At 40.1% G+C, this 23,144-nt stretch overlaps 1 protein-coding gene across 3 annotated transcripts in view; it reads left to right on the forward strand.

Annotated features, from left to right (window-relative positions):
• ITGA9 (integrin subunit alpha 9) overlaps positions 1-23,144 on the forward strand; it is a 5,160,704-nt gene that overhangs the window by 3,452,528 nt on the left and 1,685,032 nt on the right. For all 3 annotated transcript variants that reach the window (XM_044065011.1, XM_044065010.1, XM_044065009.1), the window contains one exon: positions 22,041-22,149. In XM_044065011.1, coding sequence (XP_043920946.1) covers positions 22,041-22,149 — 109 coding nt within the window. The remainder of the gene's footprint in view (positions 1-22,040; positions 22,150-23,144) is intronic.

Here is a 23,144-nt window from a genome sequence, read left to right on the forward strand (position 1 = left end):
TATTTAGCAGTTAATTTTCTCCCTCCTCTTCCCCTCTCCTGAGTATTTTTATGAACATTAATGACATGAAGTAGGGCATATGCTTTAGAGTCCCCTACTGGTTTAACAAAGTCCAAAAAAGTCCAATATTTCCAGATTTTCTTGTTCTGTCATGTTTCTCAAATAAAATTATTGCTTTATAATCTCACATTTGTCATTTTCCAAGTTACTGATTTTATTCTCCAAACATTAATAACATGAAGTTGGGCATATGCTTTAGAGTCCCCTACAAGTTTAACAAAGTCCAATATTTCCAGATTTTCTTGTTCTATTCTTGCTCATCTTCTTCTCCCAGTCCCTGCCTCTTCTTCATTTCCAGTGTACTTTCGATTCTTCTAGTCAACTGTTATGCTTTTTCCCTCTCTCAAGCATTTTCCATTGAAACACCGGAAAAGGTTTCACTGGTGCTGTCCCTCTGTGATCTTCATTACCAGAAGAAGAAGAAGAAGAAGAATCTTTTTCACAACTCACTTTTTGATGGGCAAACTTTTTGTATTTCTTCCTTAGCATGTACTTTGTCAAAAAATGATTTTGTTGAAGATAGCTGGGTACATCAGTTTGAATCTCATGTCTGCTTGTCAACATTCTGTGAATAATGGGATAAATGTACTCCTCTCCTGCCTGGTGTACAATGAGTTGTCATTCTCCTCAAACACTCCACTGTCCTCCTTCCACATTTTTTGTCAGAATCAGCTCTTTCTTTTGGTAAGATTACATCTTTACTATTAAAGGTCTAGGTTATTTTCTCATAGACAGGTTTGGAGCATACACACGATGTGACCTTTCAATTAACAGTTCCTCTTGTGAAGTAGCAGTTCATTTGCTTATTTGTCCTTTCATAAATTTAATACAATCTGTTCCTTCCAGCTTCTCGGTACAGCAGAAAATCTCAGGTTTTCCCTATATGCTCAGTCCTCTAATTCTATTATTTTTGAAACATCTGTTCTTATGCAGTCTTGTATTCATTCAGCCTTTTCTTCACTTTGACCTCTGAGTTTTGCAGTTTTTTCACCTTATCTGAATATCTGATCTGATGTTGTCAATTTTCATTCATTCCTCAGTATATTGGTTTGGATCTGACTCGGTTGTCACTCCAGCTCATGAGGATTAACAAACTCTTGAGCTCCTTTTCTACCCACAGTGCACAATGCCTAACTTCTGTCAGATCTCATTTGGCGCTTTCACAACCAGACATGGTTAATACAACTCTTGGGCTCCATTGTCAGTTAAGTGATTTCTCTTTAAAATAATATTCTCTTTAAAACATTATTTTCTTCCGTGTTTATTCCCTTTTGTGGATTTTTTCATTCTGGTGATAGCCTTTTTCCACCTTATATACTTGTAGTATATTCTGAACTACCATTGCTGGTAGGCCTTTACTACCCTTATTACTTGTTCTTTATAAGGTGTTTTTACCATTTCACTTTTTGCTAACTAATTAATCTAATTATTATGTAAAAAAGGTACTATCTTGCCTTATTGCTTCTTCTTCTTCTGACTGATTGTTAATATTGTAATTGTTTTTTGATTGTTGTAAACGTTTCTAAGATGTCTGAAAAGGGTTTCAAATAGTGTGGGAGATGTGGGCATAAATTGCCTTTCTTTGACACCCACTCTCTTTGTGTTTACTGCTTAGGTTGTGGAGCACTTGAATGATGATTGTGACATTTGCCATGGCTTCAAGCCTCATGCTATTATTGAAGATGAAGAATAAGTTGATTTTGAGGGGTATGTTGCCAACCCCTTTTTTAGATGCCCTTTCTTGAGTTCAGCATCCTAAGATAAAAGTTAGGGACCCTTCAAAAGGGTCCAGGTCTGTTGAATCTTTGGCTTCAACATCTTTGGAGCTGAAGAAGAAAAGAAGAAAAAGTTGGATCCTAAACCTTCTGGGAACTGGCCTTCTTTGGACCTAAGCAAATATACTTTTAGTTTGTCTACTTCAGATCATCCCAGATGCACTTTGGATCCAAAGCCTTTACCTCACACTGTCTGTTCACCCTCTTTGGAGCCAGTACCAGCCAGGGTGCCCTCTTTCTTCCTTGAGCATCACTATAAGTCTCCTTCAGTGGTGTCCTTTCATTCCTCCAGAAGTGTTATAGAGACAGATATGGAAAGGATAATGAAGAAATTCTTCACAGAGCAGTTTCAGATTGGAGTCTTCCTGGTTCCTAACCCCTTGGGTCAGTAATCTCAGCCAGCTACTCCTCCCACTTCTACACTTCCTCCTCTGATCCAACCAGTGGTATTAGAGTCTTTGGCTTCAAGAGTTCCAGGCCATTCTGTGTCAGATCCAAAGAGCGACTTGTTTTCGGATTTGATGACTACTCTGAGTGCTCTGGCTCTAATTCTTTTGTATCTGGATGACTCTCAGAGCCGAAGCATCTGGGTCAGATCCTGGGGGATGGAGTTGACTCTGGGGTTGTCAGAACCATCTCTTCCCCTTGTATCTTCAATGTTGGATAGCTTGGCTCTGGCTTCCATCTCAGGCAAACAGATCTTGGGACAGATGGAGATGGTGGGCCAGAAATATGTTTTCTCAGCTCTGTTGGCATCCTTCTGTCTGGAGCAGTCAGCTTTCAAGGTTGAGAAGAGGGTTTTCTTGGCTCCAGCAGGTCAGACAGGTCCTTCCTCTTCAGATCCACCCTCAACAAACCTACTGACTTTGCACCATGATCCTTTTTATTCCATACCACTGGGACAACCTGTCCAGAGCTTAAAGACCACTCAGATAGATGCTGTCATTTCTTCTGATACTTATCCAGATCAGCTACCCCAAGAAGTCCCTAGGGAGAAGACATGGAAGAGGAAGCCCTTAGATTCCCCCCAAGAGTCTGTCACAGAGAATATTGACTTTGACGAGGGAGAAGGTTCTCAAAAATCACCACCCAATGATGTCTCATTTGGAGACATCCTTGAGATCTTGAAACAAGAGGGTGTTGGTCTGCCCAAAACCCAGCTCCTGAGGAATCAGTTTTTCTTGAAGTTTTCAGGACTGGCTTGTTTACCTCCTGGGTCACTCTGCCCTCTGATGACCTCATTGACCTGGTGTATAACTTGGCATGCAAGAAACCTGATATGTTTTAGCCCATCCTTAAGAGACCAGACAGAATTCTGGCTCCACCAGTAGGGAGAGAGCATTGGTGTAATGATGTACCAGTTGTTGGAATTGTATTGGCAGCAGCTACAAAAAAGGATCTCATGGAGCAGAGTTCTACTGTCCATTCCCCTATTAAAGAAGCTAGGGATTTGGACAGATTTGGGAAGCATGTATATGCTTCACAACATTTACTCTCAGACCACTGAATTACCTGGCACACTTCATGAGATTGCACAGGGACTTGCTTAAAGAACTTTCAAACTCCCTTTCAGGGGCTACTACTGCAGAGGCTGAAACTTTTGTGGCCTCACAGTTGGCTACCCTTCAGTCAATTGTGAATTCTTCCATAAGGCTCATTTTGCATGCTGCAGAAGGTGCCTCAAGGGCTGTGGGTTCAGGAATGTCCATCCGAAGGCATGGCTGGATGTGCCTGTGTGACTTTCCAGAGCCCTTTAAGTCTTATTTCATCAGTTCTCCTTTTGACAGTTCTTCTTAGTTTGGCCCGACAGTAAAAGACACACTGTCCAGGTGTGAGAAGGACAGAAAGACACTATCTGCAGTGGGCATACATTTTTTAATCCCTAAATGGAAACTTTTCCAAGAACCAATGAGGAGGTTGAAAGATATAGTTCAGGAAGTCTCAGGGGACCTTTCCAGGACACATGTGTAGATGTCCCCCCCCAAGACAGAGGGAGGTGAACAATGACAAAAGACTACCCCCCATGGCAGAGGAGGCCTACAGAACCGAGGTTCTAGGGATACTTTTGCCAACTTGCCAACAGACCCTTTCAGCGCTCCTGATTGGAGGCCCAGTTGACTTCCTCTGGAGACAGTTGGGGGTCACTTATCTCTGCACCACAAAGCCTGGCTAAGCATAGGAAAAGATACTTGGGTGCAGAGCATCATTTCCAGAAGTTGTACTATTCCCTTTTCTCTGCCACCCCACCCAGGAAAATGCTCAATGCTCCACCCAATCAGAGGGAAGCAGCAGCACTGCAGATACGAAAGCTGCTAGAAAAAAAGTCATCCAAGAGGTCCCTCAAGACCAGTTAGAATCTGGAATGGAAATTACTCAAGATTCTTTTTAGTGCCAAAGAAAACAAGGGATTGGAGACCAATTTTAGATCTCAGTGTGTTAAACAAATCAGTTTGTCACACCAAGTTCTGGATGGTCAGGGTTCAGTACATTCTGCTCTTTCTGAGCAAGGATGACTGGATGTGCTCGATAGACCTTCAGGATATACTATCACATAAAGATGAACAGGCTATCCCAGAGGTACTTGCACTTCTGGCTGGGAGCCAATCATTACCAGTTCAGAGCACTGCCCTTTGGTATCACCATAGTCACCGGGGTGTTCACCAAGTGTATGGCAGTAGTAGCAGCTCATCTGAGACTGCAGGGATTCCGGGTGTTTCCATATTTGGCTGACTAGTTCAGTGCCGATCCAAACAGGTATCAGCTGGTACAGGCATGAGACTCTGTCTTGCAGATTTGTTCAGATCTAAGAATAACCATCAATTACAACAAATCTCGGTTACAACTGACTCAAACTTTGGAATTCATAGGAGCAATGTTCAACACAGTATCTATTGCAGCATGTCTTCCCCTTGCAAGAGTACAGACAATAAGAAATCAGATCAAGAAAATAATTTGCAGTACCAGGATTACAGCCCGGTTGATTCTGCAAACCCTAGAATCAATGTCACCGGCAATAATCTTAGTTCCTCTAGCAGGATATCATATGTGAATAGTGCAGTGGATGCTGCAAACATATTTATTGAATTATTATTTGTGACATAAGGCAATTTTACATTCATATAAAAGTAATCAAAGTATACTAACATAAACATTATACTTCACATATATTGCTATATATCATATAACCTAAGCAATATTACATAGACTATTAATTTCCATCTTTTCTTTTTTAAACAAGAAACATCTTCTTTAAATCATCACTTACTACACAGACAAGCATAATTTATATAAATGAAAACAAACCACACCGACACAGTCCTAGTCACACGCATTTTACATCACAAACCATGCTGACACATTTTCAGTTGCAAACATTATACATCACTTATAATCTGCCCAGTCTTTCTCACTAAAACATTACATACCTCATTTATGTCCTACTGCTTTTTAGGCTTCATTCCTCCCTTGTATGTATTCTTCCCACAATTCCATTTTTTTCTTGTGTGGTTTTCTCCTAACCTTTTCTAAAGATCTCAATTCCAGTTGTTTTATCTCTGTTACTGTATTCACTACTTCCAGTATAGTTGGTTTAGATTTTGATTTCCATTTACTAGTAATTGCTTTGGCAGCCACCATTATTAGACACAGGAAGGCCAATTCTGTATCATAGCTCAGAAAAATCATCTATCTCATCAGACCAATTTGCCCACCCAGCATCTCTGACAGTGCATCCTGCAGGGAATCCTTAAAGTCTGCCAACTCACCGCACTCCCAGAAAATATGTTCCCAGTTACCTCTTTCTTTCCCTTCACACCTCCAACATTTATGGTCTACCTGAGGAAAAATTCTCTGGAGTCTACTTGGGGTATAAAAATGTCAATATAAACATTTCCAGGCAAAAGTCCAAAATCATCCAGATTTTGTTGCATATTTGGGAGACATACATATATCCTCCCATTGTTTCTTTGTGAATTGCTTAAACCAGTCTCTCTTCCCAGTCCTTTCTAACCTCCTCTGTTTGATTCTTATAGTTATTGTGCAATATTTTGTATGCAATACTAATTATTCCTTTTTTAGAGCAGCTTGTATTATAGATTCTATTAAAAACTCTACCAGTTCCGGTCTTTCATTTAGGACCCCCCCCCCCCCATTTCTTTCTCTTTGTGTATACTCTGATATCAGTCCCTGATAGGGAAGACCATCTCTAACCCGCAGTCCAAATAAATTCTTGGCATCTTCCCATTCACTTATCTTTCTCTCTGTAGTTATTGGTTCCTTTGCCAGTTTTGTCCAATAAATTCCATCCCCCTCTTGCCTGTTGTGTGTAATCCTAATTGCAGTCATTCCTATCGGCAGAATCTTCTTTCTCCATTCCCATGTTGGTTTAGTTCCTAGAATGTTTTCTGCTTCTTTATGTATATGATATTCTACATGGTTATTGTTATTCTCCTTAAAGGCATTCATCCAAAATCCCAGTCTATCCTTGTTTCTAGAGCTTCCCCTGTGTTTCATCATCATAATTTTCCACTTTGAATTATAATTTTCTGCTTGTGCTATGTATAGGAATCTTAACTGTGTAGCTCTGAAATATCCCTTCAGATTTGGTAAACCCAATCCACCCTGTTCTTCTGGAAGAATGAGCTTGCCCCACTTGACTCTTGCTATCTTCCCCTCCCAGATAAAGTCTTTCAGTTCTTTATTAATTGCAACTCACAACTTCTCCTCTGGTTGATAAAAATATGCCTGACCTGTATATAAGACTAAAGGGACTAAAAACATTTTAACTGCTTGTATCTTATTGTCATATGCAAATAACAAAGCTTCCATTTTCTCAGTTTTTGTATTATCTTTTGTTTAGTCCCTTCCCACATATCCTTAGCTGCCACACTAGAATCATTTTAATCCATACTCCTAAATATTTCTTTTTATGTCCCCATAAATATGGGTACTCCTGAACTAGTTCCTGTGTGGGTAGTAATTTACCATTATTGCCTTTGTTTTATCTTTATTAATTTTGTATCACAAAAAGATTTGAAATTGTCTCAAAATATTCCATAACAATTTAATGTCTTTTTCTGGTTTTGTCAGGTACAAAATAATATCATCTGCAAATAAAGCCAGCTTTTCTTGACTACCATGCCAATTATATCCTTGAATTTCTGAGTCCCTTATTTTCCTTGCAATGGTTCTAAATATAATGCAAATAATAAAGGGGAAAGTGGACACCCTGCCTGGTTCCTTTGCTCAAGGAAAAATTATCAGAGAGGACCCCACCCACTTTAATTTTCACCTCCCATCCCTCATATTTTTTCAGGCAATGGAAATGCTTTCATTGCCCTACTCATAAAGTCCCAGTTTACACTATCAAATGCTTTCTCTGCATCAAGACCAACCAACAACAATGGTATTTTCTTATATTCTGCTTCCCTCTGGAATCATCAATGTTCTGTTAATGTTGTCAAATGTTTTCCTTCCCTCCACAAAACTACACTGAACCATATCTACCAGTTTTGGCATTTCTTTTACCATTATTTTAGCCATTATAGATATGAACACTTTATAATCATGGTTTAGTATTGAAATAGGCCTGCATGAAGCTGAATCTGATGGATCCTTACCCTCTTTAGGTTACATCTTACAGCTACCATTGCTTTTTTCTAGGATAGTGGTACTTCTCCTCTTAACATATTGTTAAGCAAAACCTTCCAGATGCCATGTATTCCTGGAGACTTGCCTGTAGATTGGTTATACATCACAATTTTTATCTCATCTCCTCTTATCCTGTTAGTAATTGAGCCTCATCTACCTCTAACCTTGGCATATTTATTTCTTCCATAAACATTTCAATTTGTATCTTTTCTTGATTTTCATATTTCTCTGCTTTATGGACACTCTCATAGAATTTCTGGAATATTTCTAATACCTCTACAGGATCTCTTGTAACCTTCCTTGTTATAGGCTCCCTAAGTTTGGTGACGGCCCTTTCTTCTTTCCGTTGCTTTAGTCAGTGTGCTAAAAGTCAGCAAAACGGCATTACAATGAATGTTTCACAGACACATATACACCGAAACCCCATAACAGTGAACCCCCAAGTCAGATTTTTTTCCCATGGAAAAAAATCGGTAGACCAACACAACACAACAAGCCACTTAAAACATTGCAAAGTGGGGGGCTTCGCCCCACACCCCCTAATGTGGGGGGCTGTTCCCCCCCACACTGCCCTAGCTAAATATACCAACTCCGAGATTGCACTACAGTGGGAAAAAGGGCAATGTCAAGGTCAGGCCAAGCGATTTTTTTCCTGTGAAAAAAATCACTGACCTGAGCTTTCGCTGTTATGGGGTTTTGGTGTATATGTGTTGGCGAAACGGCATTCATTGTAATGCTGTTTCGCTGATCTGATATAGACCCGTGCTAAAAGTTTTTTTGGCTCTAGAGTTATTATAAAAAAAAAAACAGTTGCTTAAGAGCAATCTTTCTAAGCTCATGCATATTATTTTCTGCCTAGCATTCTGCAGTTTATCCTCTTCTTGTTCTGTGAGATTCACCCTATTCTGCAATACTTTCACATTTGTCAGTCCTTCTAAATAATTCTTGTTACTTCTGAACCATAGCACCCTTTCTTTTATTTCTATCCTATTTTTAAACTCCACCTTAATTTTATCCCACTCCCTAGCTATATTTTTAGCAGAAATTTCTGTCCTCTCTAACAGCTCCTGAATAATCTCCACTACCCATTCCTTTAAGTTCCTCTCTTTTCAACAGATAGGTGGGAAAGTGCCAATATCTCATTTTATTTCATTACCCTCTGTTTTTATTTTAGCTATTATTGGCTCATGATCTGAAATACTTATTGGGTGGGTATCTAGACCTTCAGTTAAATGCATATGTTCTTTTGAAATGTAAATTCTTTCTAGCCTACACAGTTTTTATACCTTGGGGAGTAATATGTAAATTCACTCTGAACTCCTATTACTGAAGTCACATCTTCCATGCCAAATATTTTCATACATTTCTTCAAAATCTACCCTCCTTTGTTAAATTTTCCTTTTTGGGCCCCTTGGACACATCTTCGCTAATGCAAATCAAGTTCCACTCCCCACCTATAAGTAATATTCCTTGTTGAAAACTGATTATTTCTCCCAGGATTTTCTTAAACTCCATTACAGCAGTTTTAGGTGGAATGTAAATACATGCAAGTGTAATCCTCCTCCTTTGCCAGTAGCCCCTTAGCACTACAAATCTGCCATTATTACCTTTTTTATCTTCTTCTGTCACTATTGGAGCTCCTCTTGCAATTAATATACGTATATACTCATCTTTTTCTTTGTTCCAGGTATTCCACTGACTAACCATCCTGAAAATCTTTCATTATCAAATTCACATGTTCATTTCTTTCTAAGTGTGTCTCCTGCAACATAGCTCACTCTTGTTTATATTTGTCATTGAGGCCATTTATATTTAAAGGCATTAAAGAAAGCATCATTGTATTAAAATGTTGTTATTCTACCTTTTATGTATAACACCTTTTTGGTTAAGTGTCCATTTCCAGCTTTTGTGTTACGTGTGTGCACTGTTTGGCAGGTTGAACTTTTAAACAGTTGTTTCTTGTCAAATACATTTGAGTCTATGTCACATCTTATAAAACTTTTTGTTTTATTGAAAGCCCTCAAACAAAAAAAAAAACACCCCGGATACCCGCTAAAATCTATTAATTAATACTGACACAAAAAACTATGTCCACCTTCAAATATTAAGGGGTTTACCCTCCTAATTGGAACAAAAGTCCCAAACTGACAGCCACGCTCATAGACTTAAGTTACCCTAAAAGAAAAGTCATCCATGCTAAGATGCATGGTACAGCCTGTGCTTCTACTAAGTGTTGACTGGTTTTGTCTTATCTTTATAACTCCCTAGCTGGGAAAACCCCTGCTTGTTTTCAGAGAACATTAACTACCTTGGGAAATCCTGTGAATGCTTTCAGAGAAAATTTTCTTTGGGAAAACCCCTGAATGCTTTCAGAGAACATTATCTCTTAGCCAATTTATCTTTTCTTTTTTTTTTCCTCAGCCAGTCTCTCTGCACCAGACTGTAGCCAGAACAACACATCTGTTTACAGTCCTCATTGCACCTGAAAATAACTGAAAAAATTTTACTTTATAGCATATAAAGAAAACCACATGCCGCAAAATTGGTACCATTTAAGAAAAAAATATTTAGCTACAGCTAACTTTCTCCCTCCTCTTGCCCTCCCCAAAGCACTTTTTCAAACATCACTGACATGAAGTAGGGCATATGCTTTAGAGTCCCCACAAGTCTAAAAAACTCTGAAAAAGTACAATATTTCCAGATTTTCTTGTTCTGTCACATTTCAGAAATATTATTATTGTATTGTAATCCCATATTAAGCTACTAGTTTTATTACTGTTCATCTCCAAAATCCAGTGTCTGCTTCATTTCTAATGTACTCTAAATTCTTCTAGTCAACTCTGTGCTTCCCTTCTTCTCTCCAATATTTTGCGCTGAAAATTTTGAAAAGGTTTCACAGGTACCTCCTCTGTGGTCTTTATTACCAAAAGAACAAGAAGCAGAATCTCTTTCTGTTTTACAGCATACATTTTGTTAGACAAACTTTTGTATTTCCTCCTCAGCATGCACTTCATCAAAAAATGATTTTGTCCCTCCAGAGAAGAATACCTTGAAGACAGCTGGGTACAGCAGTTTGAATCTCACACCTGCAGCTTGACATTCCCTGAATGGTGGAATAAATTTACTCCTCCTTCTGTCTGGTGAACAATGAGTAATCATTTTCCACAAACACTCTGCTGTCTCTTACTTTTAGTACTTTGTTCTTCTGCATCATTTTTTATCAGAATCAACTCCTTCTGCTGGTAGGATTGCATCTTTACTACTATTAAAGGTCTAGGTTGCTGTCTAATAGTCAGGTTTGGAGCATATATATGATGTGCCCTTTCAACTAACAACTTCTGCTGTGGAATGCCAGTCCAATTGCTTAGTTGGTCTTTCATGAAATTAATGCAGTCAGTTCCTTCCAGCTTCTATGGTATAGCTGAAAGTCTTAGGTTTTCCCTATGTGTTGTGTCCTCTAATTCTATTATTTTTTTAAACATCCTCTGATTTTTGCAGCTTTATCATCTCATCTGAATATCTGTTTAATTCTTCTTTCATTTTTTTCCAGCCTTTTGTGGTTTGTGTTGATATACTCCATCAGTGTTTTGTTTATTTTAACCAGGTCTGTATGCAGTTGTCTTATATCTTCCTGTAGGTTACTGAAAGTCATATTTGAAGGTTGCATTACATTTTGCTGAAGAGTTGCAAAATTCTCCCCAGTCAGTGTTTCTTCCTCACTTTTTGTAGCTGATTTGTTTCCAGGTCTCCTGCATTTCTTTATTTCTGGCATCTAGGCAGTGCACCTACTAGCCAGTTACTGAAATTTACCCATAAACACAAGTCTACTGGCCTTCTATGCTGAGTTTCTGTTTTCATACTGGGAGAGCTAAAAATAAGTTGTTACTCAATGTGCAGCTATCTTGGAAGTCATATATATGTTGCACTTATTGGATGTTTATAGGCAACTACATTTTTATCTGCACCAAACAAAGCATATTAAAAAGTCAGACCAGCTTTTTGTTTCTTTTGCACATGACAAGATTGATAAATCAGTCACAAATGTAACTTTAGCCAGATGGCTGATAAGCTGCATCTCCTTTGAATATACTAAATTGAATCTTCCCTTACCAAAGCTTTTAAAGGCTCATTTCACTAGATCTATGGTTACTTCCACTGTATTCCAGTCTAGAGCATCCATGGATGATATTTGTATGGATGCTGCTTGGTCAACTTTTCATACTTTTATCACTCATTACAAACTGTATCTGGTCTCGAGGGGAAGAGCAGCCTTTGGCGGGTCTATATTACAATCTCGAAGTTACGGAACATCGAATACCATATAGTCGACACCATATGATCGAAGTTCTGTAACTTCGAAAATAAAAAAAAAATTAAACAAGAAAAACTTACCCCGATGGGTTAAACAGGGGGGCAAGCCTCCCTTAACCCCCCATGTAGAGGGCTGCACCCCCCACACCCCCTGCTACTTAAATATACCAACTCTGAGATTATGCTACAGTGTAGGAAAGGGAAACCTTCCCTTTCTGCACTGTACTCCATTAAAGTGCAATCTTGGAATGGGTATATTTAAGTAGCAGGGGGTGTGGGGGGTGCAGGGGGCTTACCCCCCTGCCTACACCCTTTTGTTTTATTTTTTGTGTTTTAAAAAAACTTTTAATGATGATTCTGTGTTTTGCTACTTCGATCAGTAGTGATTGATGTTTACTAATTCAAAGTAGTAAAACTTTGATCATCTAATATAGACCTCCTTTGGCTCAATCATGCTGAGGTATATCCTTCCTTAGAGTCCACCCAGGAATGCAGGTAGCTGGGGACTCTGTCTCATGTTGAGGAATTAATGAAAATTGACAATACCAGATAAAGAAGTTATGTACTTACCATTATGTTCCATCTGTGTTGTCCATTTTCATTCTTCCTCAGCTCCCCACCTTCCAATCCCCTTCATATTTTACAAATGAATTCTGGAGTAACAAGACATTTGAGTACACCAAGGACACCATATGTCCCTTGTTGAACTGCATTTATGGCAATTTCTTTATAGTTCTCTTTCTCTATCTTTCTCTCAAGCTGTAAATAGAATATGAGGTAAGTTAGGCATTGTGAGTTGTGGGTAGGAAAGGAGCATGAGAGTTTGTTGATCACCATGAGCTGAAGTAACGTCCAAGATGGATCTGAATGCAGGATCTGAGCCCATATGTTGAGGAAGAATGAAAATGGGAAACACAGATGGAATGTTATGGTAAGTACATAACTTCTTTTTTAAAGCTCCTTCCATTTTTTCCAGACTTTTTTTGTTTGAGCTAATATAATCTATCAGTATTTAATTTATTTTAGTCTGGTCTGCATGCAGTTGCCTTATACTTTCCTCTAGGTTACTGGAAGTCATGTCTGGAGCTTGCACTGCTTTTTCCTGAACAGCTACAGTCCTTTTCCCAGTCGGTATTTTTTCATTGCCTTTTGTAGCTGATTTTCCTTGAGGTCCTCTGCATTTCTTTTTTTCTGGCATCCAGGTAGTGCATGTACTAGCCAATTACTGAAATTTACCCAGAAGTCCAGGTCCACTGGCTTTGTATGCTAAGTTTCTGTTTTCACACTGGGAGAGATGGAAATAAGCTGTTACTCAATGTGCCGCCATCTTGGAAGTCCTTTGTTTAACTGTGTGTGGTCATTCATTCTTGGAGTACCTTAAAGGCATTGAATGTTAGCAGTTTTATGTAATATGCACCTATTTGAAGCATCCTTTAAGAAGATTATAAAATACAGTTACATAGCCCCTGTCAGATCTCCACACATGATGTATAGATCACGTATAGATTATATACTTGAAAATGTTAATTGATTTCCAGCCTAATGGCTTCCAGGATTATTAAAACAGTCATTGACCATTTGTATACAAGTTCATCATTCTCACTGCTGCAGTAGCCTTTAGGTTATATGTAACATTTCCCTACCTTCAAAACAGCAATCACCAGCTTCACAAAGTTCTGACTACCCCCACACCTTCACTGTTACTGCTGACTGGCTAGCTTCAAGGAGAGAAATCAATGGTCAGAATGAATATTTCTTCAGTAATTTCTTGCTCTCTTGAGGAGAAGTTTCTTTTAGGATTCACAGGAACTAAATTATTCTAAGAGCTTATGGCAGGTAAAGTTCTCCACTGGGGAACCCCTGCTAACAGAAATTGTTGCCCCTGTCTTGCCTATACTCTCTACCTTTAAATGATGCAGTCAGCTACCAGACATTCCTAAACATACTCAACTCTGTTGCCCCCATCAGGAAAATAAAAGTCAAAACTAAACATGCCCCCTGGCTATCCAAAGAAACCTTCCACATTATGCATAAAAGAGATGCCACTTGGAAACAATATCAGAAAAGCAAATATCCTGCCCTCCTACAATCGTACAGGGAACTTAGAAACCTTACAAAAAAGAGTCAACCAAGACAAAAGAAACTTTCACTTTTCTGACCAATCTCTGCACACTTCTAACCCCCAGAAGTACTGGACAACCATAAAAACTCTTCTCAAACCTGGCTCACCCACCACTCCCAACACTTTTCCCAATCAATCACCCTTGGATACCACCATCCATTTAAATCACTACTTCATTGATACCATTTCTAAACTAGTAACAACCCCAACCCTACTTCCAATTCCACTTCCAGTTCTACTACTTCCACTACCAAGCCCACACCTTTTTCACATCCCCAATCTGACTCCACTAACCTCTCAGACCCCTTCATGCTCAAACCTGTCTCTGTTAGTTATATTAAAACTCTCCTCAGTAAACTCAAACCTTGTTCTCCTGCCCCTGATAACCTACCTCCCCAATTCCTTAAACTTGCTGCTAACTCTTGCCCTTCCTGTCACCATTCTAATCAACCACTCAATCCAAGAATCCACTGTCCCCCTCTATTTGGAAGCAATACAACATTATCCCACTACATAAAGGAGGTAACTCCACAGAACCATCTAACTTCCGTCCCATTGCCATTCCTTTTCCTCTCACCAAAATTCTCTAAAAGTGTATATATTCTCAACTACTGTCTCACCTTACTCAAAAAAATCTTTTAATCACCACCCAGCATGGATTCAGACCCAAACAAGGTACTAACACTGCACTCTTATCCTTCTCACATACAGTAGCTGAGGCTAGAGACAATAACAAACTTGTGTCCTGCCTTTTCTTAGATCTCTCAAAGGCTTTTGACACTGCCTTCCATCCCCACTCTTAATTGGTTCTCAAGTTACCTGTCCAGTCGCCTACAAGCAGTTAAATGACTAAACTCCTTCTCTCCCTTTCTGGCAGTTCAGACCAGTGCTCCTCAAAGCTCAATTCTCAGTCCCCTCCTTTTCAATCTCTTTACCAATGATCTACACACTGCCAGTAACCTCTCCTCTATCATTCAGTATGCAGATGATTCAACTCTGATCTCCATTTCTGACTATCAACAACCTCCACCATTCCACCCAAACTTCATTTCATTCTGTTGAGAAGTGGCTCACCAACAATCAACTCATACTGAACCCGTCTAAAACTAAGCTGTTATTATTCCTGCCTAAACCTCTAGCCCAACACAATCCAGCTTTTTCTTATCCTCTCTAAATGGCACCATCATAACACCAGACTCACACACTAAACTCCTGGGTGTCATCATAGATGACCAGCTCAAACTAGACCTCCACATACTTCATTCCATAAAGAAAACACACCAAAGACTGGGCCTGCTATACAGAAATAGCAAATTCCTGACACCCAACTTAAAACTGCTACTAGCCCAGTCCTATCTCCTCCCTGCCCTCCTCTTTGGCTCACCTCTATTTAATAATCTTCAAAATAACCTGCTGGCAAAGCTTGACCAAACCTACAACAAAATTGCTAGATTTGTCAGCAGCAGCTCCTATAAATCCCATCACTGCACAGCACTAACAAAACTACATTGGTTTGAACTCCCACACCTTCTGGGCAAAAGTCAGCTAATCCAAGCTTTTACAATTCTTAATTCAAACTCTGACTGTCCATCTCTGTCCAACATGATCTCCTGGTACACCCCTCCCCATTCCTTGCACAGCTCCAATAAACACTACAAGTCCATAGACCCAATAAGAACATAGGTAAAATACTCTATAAACACTCCATTTCCCTTATCTGTAACAATCTTCCACTCCAAATCAGAAGCCATACCTCCCTTTCTAACTTCAAACATGACCAGATACTGTATCTCCATAACAACCCTATAAGTATCTGCAACCACCCTACTTAACCCCCTCCCTCTCCTTATACCCACTTTGCCACTGTAAGACCTTTCCTATTACTATAACTTACTATATCTATCTGCTCTCCCTTCTGCACCCTCCCTCTAGATCCCTCCTCTACTACTTTCTTCTTCTGCACCATCACTTCCTCTGATCTGAGGCCCCTTGTACATACACATTTCTTTTTTTTTACTTCTGCACTAGTTTCATCCTCAGATCTGAGGCCCCCTGCACATAAACAATTTCTCTTGCCACTAATCTAATAATGCCATATTATTTTCAAATGATTGCCTATAACCTTAATTCCCTTACTGCATACCTCTTGGATTTATTATTGTTGTTTTTCCTTTTACAACCTTTTTATTATATTTTTGTATATAGCTATGTTTAATTCCATGGAGCATTATTTTTTTTTCTTATCCATTGTATTCATGACATTGTTTTGCTCTGTATTATTGTAAACTTGTATGTCTGTTTGGGGCTTTCCCCTTGGGTCTCAACTGAAAAAGGGTAAATTCTTACCCAGCTGGACCAACCCGGTTAACAAATGCAAAATAAATAAATTTAATTCTCTGTCTAAAATGGTATTTCCTCTTTCAAATTTGGCATTTTTAGCAATATCAGAAGTTTACTGTCTGGGACTGCTGTTTACAGCAACCTGGGTTATTTATCCAATTAGGGGCTAATTGTAACTAAATATATCTTTTGCTTGTGTAAACTTTTAAAAAAATGTGTCTAAACAATTTATTTTGGATGGACGGTGACATGTTTTTAATTTACAGTGTAGTGCTTAAGCTCACTTCATGATAACCTACCTGCCATTTTTCTTTTACTGTCAATGTTTTTATTTTAGTAAAAGGAATATGGATGGAGAAATGAAGTGCTGCTTGTGCTTTTACTTTGTGAAGGAGCTAGGACAAGAAATGTGAGTGTAAGTGTGCTGCTTGTGTACACTAGTGACCCCTTACCTTCTGACCAACTTATTCCAGCAACACTTTCTGCTTTTGTCATCGTCAGCTTAGCTACAGAATGGATACTTACTCTGGTCCTGCTGGTTTCACTCGCACTGTGCCAAGAAAGAAAAAAAAAGAACTTACCAAAGAGCCTTTGCCATTGCTGCGGGATCAGTGTACCTGCAGCAGCCATTGGATGTTCCTAAGACCAATAACTTATCTCTCCAGCTTCCTGTGGATGTAGTCCCCTCAGCCACTATGGACTGAAGGTCAAACACATCCACTTTGACTGCTCCAATACATGCATGGGAGAACCATCTTTTCTGAGGCTGCGAGACACTGGGCGGTTCTTCAACAGGTAACTGAGGAAAAAGACTATTAGACTGTGAATCAGACCATAGCCTGGATGAATGAGGTATTTTTATGAGAATAAGTATAGGTCCCTCTGAATTGAGGAGGTATTATGGACTCTCTACTGAAGTGTTAGCACTCAAATTGCCGAGTGCCATCTTGGCAAAAAAAAAAAAAAAAAAAGACAGAAATCACAGGAGAAGAGCAAATCTAGAAAATCCTCTTCTCCTTAAAACTTCTTTCTGTAGGAGTGTCTGCTAACACTGCATGCTTTTAAAAAGCATTACTTCTAGTAATTCATGTAAATGTACCACAGCCAATAAGGCAAAACAACGTACCCAACACACTAGTCATAGGTGACTCTATAGTCAGGCACACTGATGTCCCACTCACCAGGCTAGACAAGGAGAAGGTTACTGTCAGCTGCCTGTCGAGTGCCAGGATCTGCCACATAATCCACGCACTTGGGTCACTCCACACCAAGTACAAATATGACTCTGTCATCGTCCATGTTGGTGTGAATGACCTGAGATGTACCTCCCTGGTATGACCCTAGCCCTGAGTAGCATTCTGCCATCGCCCAGAATGATACCGCAGTACAAGGACAAAATGGTTGACTTCAACAACTGGTTAAGCTTCTGGTGTCATTCTAAGGGGATCCAGTATCTGTCTGCTTGTGGTGACATGGTCAACAGACCACGATGCTTTGCCACAGATAGCCTGCACTTGTTGCCCCTGGGTTTCCGGATACGGGCTAAGGCTTTTGCTGCCCCTATAATTCCTTTTTAGGCAGGGTTCAAATAACAAATTCACCACCATAACAGGAACAGGCAAACAAAAATTTAAGGTAATGCTACTCAATGCTAGAAGTCTAAATCTCAAAATGCACTCACTTGAAGCACTCCTTAAAATGGAGAACATTGATATCTGTGCAATGACTGAGACCTGGTTCAAGGCTCCAGAGGGCACCTCTGCACTACCAGGCTATAACTCATACCACACTTTTCAGCCATGTAACCTGGACCAAAACACAAAAGGCAGAGATGTTTCCATATTCATTAAGGATATCCACACCTCCAGGCTAGTTGCTCAGCATAATGCATCCGAGGTTATCCAAGTGCAACTAACTCTGGGCAAAACTGCAATCCAAATTGTAGCTTGCTACAGATCCCCCACCATGCCCCAGGATTCCCACTCCTCTTTTCTTGATGTACTGGAAAATATTAGGGTTCAACCAAACGCCCTAATAATGGGCGACTTCAACTACCCCACCATTAACTGGGAAAACTGCTTGTGTATCAACTCCTTAGCTCAACGATTTCTGGACTTCATAAACTCCAATGCCCTAGATCAACTTATCCACACCCCCACCAGGGGCAACAATATCCTAGACCTAGTCATTACCAACATGAGTGGCCGGTGTTCCACACCTGAAGTCAACTCCTCGTTGGTCCGATCTGACCATAAGCTTATCACCCTTGATATCCACATCCCGCCCCCACCCCCCATTAAGGAAACCACAGTAAAAAATTTCTCCAAAGCCAACTTCATGCTTCTTAAGACAGAAGTGGTGAACTTCATGACACCCATGCACATGGACAATACAGTTACAACTGCTGAATCCTACACAAATGCACTCTATAAGCACTTACACGAGTGCATGGGTCATGCTATCCCAAACAGTGCTATACTCCAAAAAAAAGAAGCCAATCTGGTGTTCCCCTGCCATAAACAAACTGTACAACAGAAGGAAGAAACTTTTGCAAAAGAGAGTCAAATACCATGAGTGGAGGATCTCAGCCTCAGTAAGAAGCTGAGATCCCTTATAAGATCCTCCAAAGCTAGATACAAAAACAAAATTGCCACTAAATCCAAGGACAACTACAAAGCATTCTATAGCTATGTCAAGAATCTAGATGGCAACACCCAGATCTGCTCTGAGTTACAGCACAAAGGCATGAAAATTACAGAACCAACTGATATTGCCAACATCCTGGCAGATCAGTTCAGTGCTAACTTTACCCCCCTCTCACCCCCTAAAGGGCACATATCTATACAGGAAGAATGCAGAGTCCCTGTAATCACAGCTACGCAGGTAAAAGCTGCAATCTCTAAAGCCAAAAACACAGCATCCATGGGACCGGACAACATCCCAGGCTGCATTTTACAAGAACTTCAGAACGAACTGGCTCCTAACTTAAGCACCATGTTCAATAATAGCCTCGCATCAGGCTTTGTGCACACTGAATGGCGCACAGCAACAGTTATCCCATTCCACAAAGGGGGAGCCACCACTGATTCCGGGAACTATCGACCTATTAGCCTAATGAGCCTGGTCTGCAAGGCCATGGAAAGTATCATCATGGAACTCATAAACAAAAACATTGGTAACCTCCAAACTCTGGATCCCACCCAGTTTGGGTTTGTGAATGGCAGATCATGCCTCCTAAACCTGATCGACTTCTTTGAGCCAGTCACCAAAGCCGTGGATGAGGGTAAGGTGGTTCATACAGCCTATCTTGACCCCGCCAAGACTTTCAGCACCATCCCCCATTCTGGAATTATAGTTAAACTCACTAAACTAGGTATAAATCCCTACATCACAAGATGGGTTGCCAACTGGCTCACTGACAGAACCTACACTGTAAAAGTTGCAGACACCAAATCTGACCTCAAGGCAGTGACAAGTGGAGTGCCACAGGGTTCCATCCTGGGACCTCTCCTGTTTGGTATCTACTTCTCTGAAGTACAGGCTAATACAGAAGGCCTCTGGCTGATGAAGTTTGCAGATAACTGCAAACTAGGAGCCATAGTCAACTCCCGAAATGATGTGGACATCCTACAGAAGGGCCTCACTGAGACAGATGCCTGGTGTCAGAGCCATAGCCTCAAGCTTAATGCCAAAAAGTGCAGTGTCATCCCCTTTGGTAAAAACTCTGTACCCATGAACTACCACATAGGCAGCAATCTACTTAACAACGAATGCGTGATGAGAGACCTTGGGACCCAGGTGGGCAGTTCTCTTCTTTGATAGTCACATCGCCACAGTAGTCAGGATGTCCTTCTACGTGGCACACCTCATCATAAAAGGGTTCTCATCCAGGAAAAAAGAGGTCATTGTTCCCCTCTACTCGTCACTCATTAGACCCATTATAGAGTACAATGCCCCTTTTGGAATGTACCTCATAAGACATCTGCAGCAGCTAGAAAGGCCACAGAAGTACCTCACAAAGAGGATTACTGGCCTAAAACAAATACCCTACACTGACAGCCTCACAAAACTCAAACTTTACTCCGTAGCATATCGCCTACTCTGAGGTGATCTCTGCCTAACATATAAAGCTATGTCAAACCCAGAGTTGTTGGACATGCTACACCTAAAGAAATCCCAGTCCCTCCAAGCTACACGCTCTGGGAACCTAAACCTTGTCACCACAATAAACAGAACATGCTGGAGGGATAGATTCCTGTCCCAGAGACTTCCTATACTCTGGAAGAAGCTACCCATCTATGTCAAGCAAAGTTCTTCATTAGTACTCTTCAAGAAAAATTGATGAGTGGATGGGAAATAGGAAATACACCCTGGGGATCACTTCTGTGTCTCTGCTGGACAGTGGCACAAGAAAAAAACTTTCATAAGCTATGGTACCTTGCTGGCTAGGCTTACGTAGGCCCTTGGGCCGATAGCCTAGTACCAACCTATGAACCTATGTGTTGTCTGTGGATGGATCACTGACTTATTAGAACACTTTAATAGTACACAATTCATATATGCTCACACCATGAAAACTCTGTACAGGGGGAGAATCTGAATAAGTCTGCATGACAATTCTGATGTGTACAGCTATGTATCTGAGTGGTGGGTGTGTGTGCAGGGTGAAAGTTCATCATGCACAGATTGCCACTTTGTACTTAAGTAATGGTGTGTGTGAATTACAATGTATGCATCTATGTATTTGTATGTCACTGTATGTCTGAGAATAATGTGTATGTCCATGAATGTCTGTGCATGAATGACTATTATGAGTGTAAATGTGTGTCTGGCATCAGTGTTTGTGCGTGTACTGTTAGTACCTGCACCACATAGCAATGTAAGCAGTAGGGACTTAACTACTCATTGGAGTGATCCATATTCATGCAAATGTGCAAATTCCCATCTAGAAAGATATTGCTGTTTTGGGAATGTGGATGAATTGCTAAATGGCGCTGCAGCACAATTCAGCACATTCTGCAGGGAAAGTTATGCTTCTTCGCTATTTTCTGTGAACACTGACCAATAACTACACTTCTTCTTCTTCCAACTTTTCCCGGTTAGGGGTTGCCACAGTGGATCACCTGTCTGCTCATGATTGGCAGTGGAGTTTTACAGTGTTGAGTTGCCAGCCCGACGCCCAACCTTCCACAGAAGGAACACACACACACACACACACACACGCACATGTACTCATGCCTAGGACCAATTTAAAGTGTCCAATCCACCTACAGCATGTCTTTGGGATGTGGGAGGAAACCAGAGCACAAGGAGGAAAACCACGCGACCACAGGGAGGACATGCAGACTCCGCACAGAAGGTACCCCAGACAAGGATCAAACTGGAGAACCTCTTGCTGTGAGCTGGCAATGCTAACCACTGCACCACCATGGCCACCCTGACCAATGACTACACTAAAGGAATGAAAACATTTCATTTTTAACCAAGCAGGTTTTTATTTGCTTGGTTGGGTTTTCCTCCCCACCATGTCCAGAAGCTTACATTGGTGGAGGTTTAGCTTAATTTAAAACAACTTTAATGCCCAGGTTGTACCAAAACACTTGCAAAGGTCTGCAGTGTCACAGTGTTTTTCTAGGTTTTGAAGACAATTGTCTGTTGCTTTTGTTCTTCGAGTTAGAACATGTTTTAACATGTATTAAATTATTTTTGTCTTCTTTGGATGAAAAAAATCTGGAGGTGTTTCTGAAGTTATTTTACTAATCTTTTTTTTTTTCACTATATAGTACGGTTCTTCCAACTTTGTTTGTATATGGGGATTCCACAGAGGCATCCAGGTTCATTAAGCTGGAAGACTCAGTTTGCCTTTTTCAACCACTAAACCTCAGCTTACAGGTAAAATTCTTAAATGCTAATTTTCAGTATACAGATTAGTTAATACTAAAAGATAGAGACTTAATTGTTACTTCTTTATAGTGCATGATCTTTCAGAATAACCTACAAAGATCAAGGTGTAGGAACATACAAGTGTGTTACCAAAAATGAGGATAACTGGCATGCCATAGCTGAGCCATTTCATTACAGAAGCATATGATTCTTGTTATCCACATAGAGAAGATGTCTGGAAACTACATTTAAATCAATAAAAAGGAAACAGTGTAATGCTGAACATAACTTTATTGCTGCAGTTTATGTGTTCATCTTAATGATCATTGCTATAGGTATTCATAATATTATTGGGATAAAGCATGACACAGATATCAGTCATATGGCACATTTTTTCTTCCCTATATTGCCAATGAACTGAGAAGCTGATCACTTGCTTGGAGTAGTCTGCTGACCAGTTCTCCATGCCTAGAGCTTCGTCTGTTGAAGGATTGCATAATTTCTAGCATATTTACATATATTTTAAAAAAATGTATTATTTTGAGTATATTTTGCTAATGCTATCTTCAGCAAAACTTACCAAAAGCTGCTCTTGCAGGAGTCAGATATCATGTTTTTGTTTTGGTTAGGATTACTCAAGCAACTCATGGTGACTTGGAGTCTGAAGCCTTTCTTTGTGGGGTATACAGCTCCCTGTCCACAAGATGATGCACATACTAGTTTCCTCAGTCTGCAAAAGGTTATCTGCCTCATCTTGTTTGCTCCCTGTTATCCTTCTGTTTCAGCATTAGGTTTGTAGGGTCAACTGGTCATAGACCAAGTCAATTTGATTAGAAAAGTGGTGGCCAAAGTGGCATGTGAAGAAGGGGGATTCATGATTAATATGAGGCCTTCTCTTACCCTGCTGATGTTTGAAGAAACATCCTACCTTTGTCCCACCAGCATATCCTCAGACTCTGCAAATTTCATCTCCATTTACTAAATTTTCTGAAAATGTCATTACA

This window comes from Protopterus annectens, chromosome 3.part0 (genome assembly GCF_019279795.1).
Source record: "Protopterus annectens isolate FY-2018-M chromosome 3.part0, PAN1.0, whole genome shotgun sequence".
Classification (NCBI taxonomy): domain Eukaryota; kingdom Metazoa; phylum Chordata; order Ceratodontiformes; family Protopteridae; genus Protopterus; species Protopterus annectens.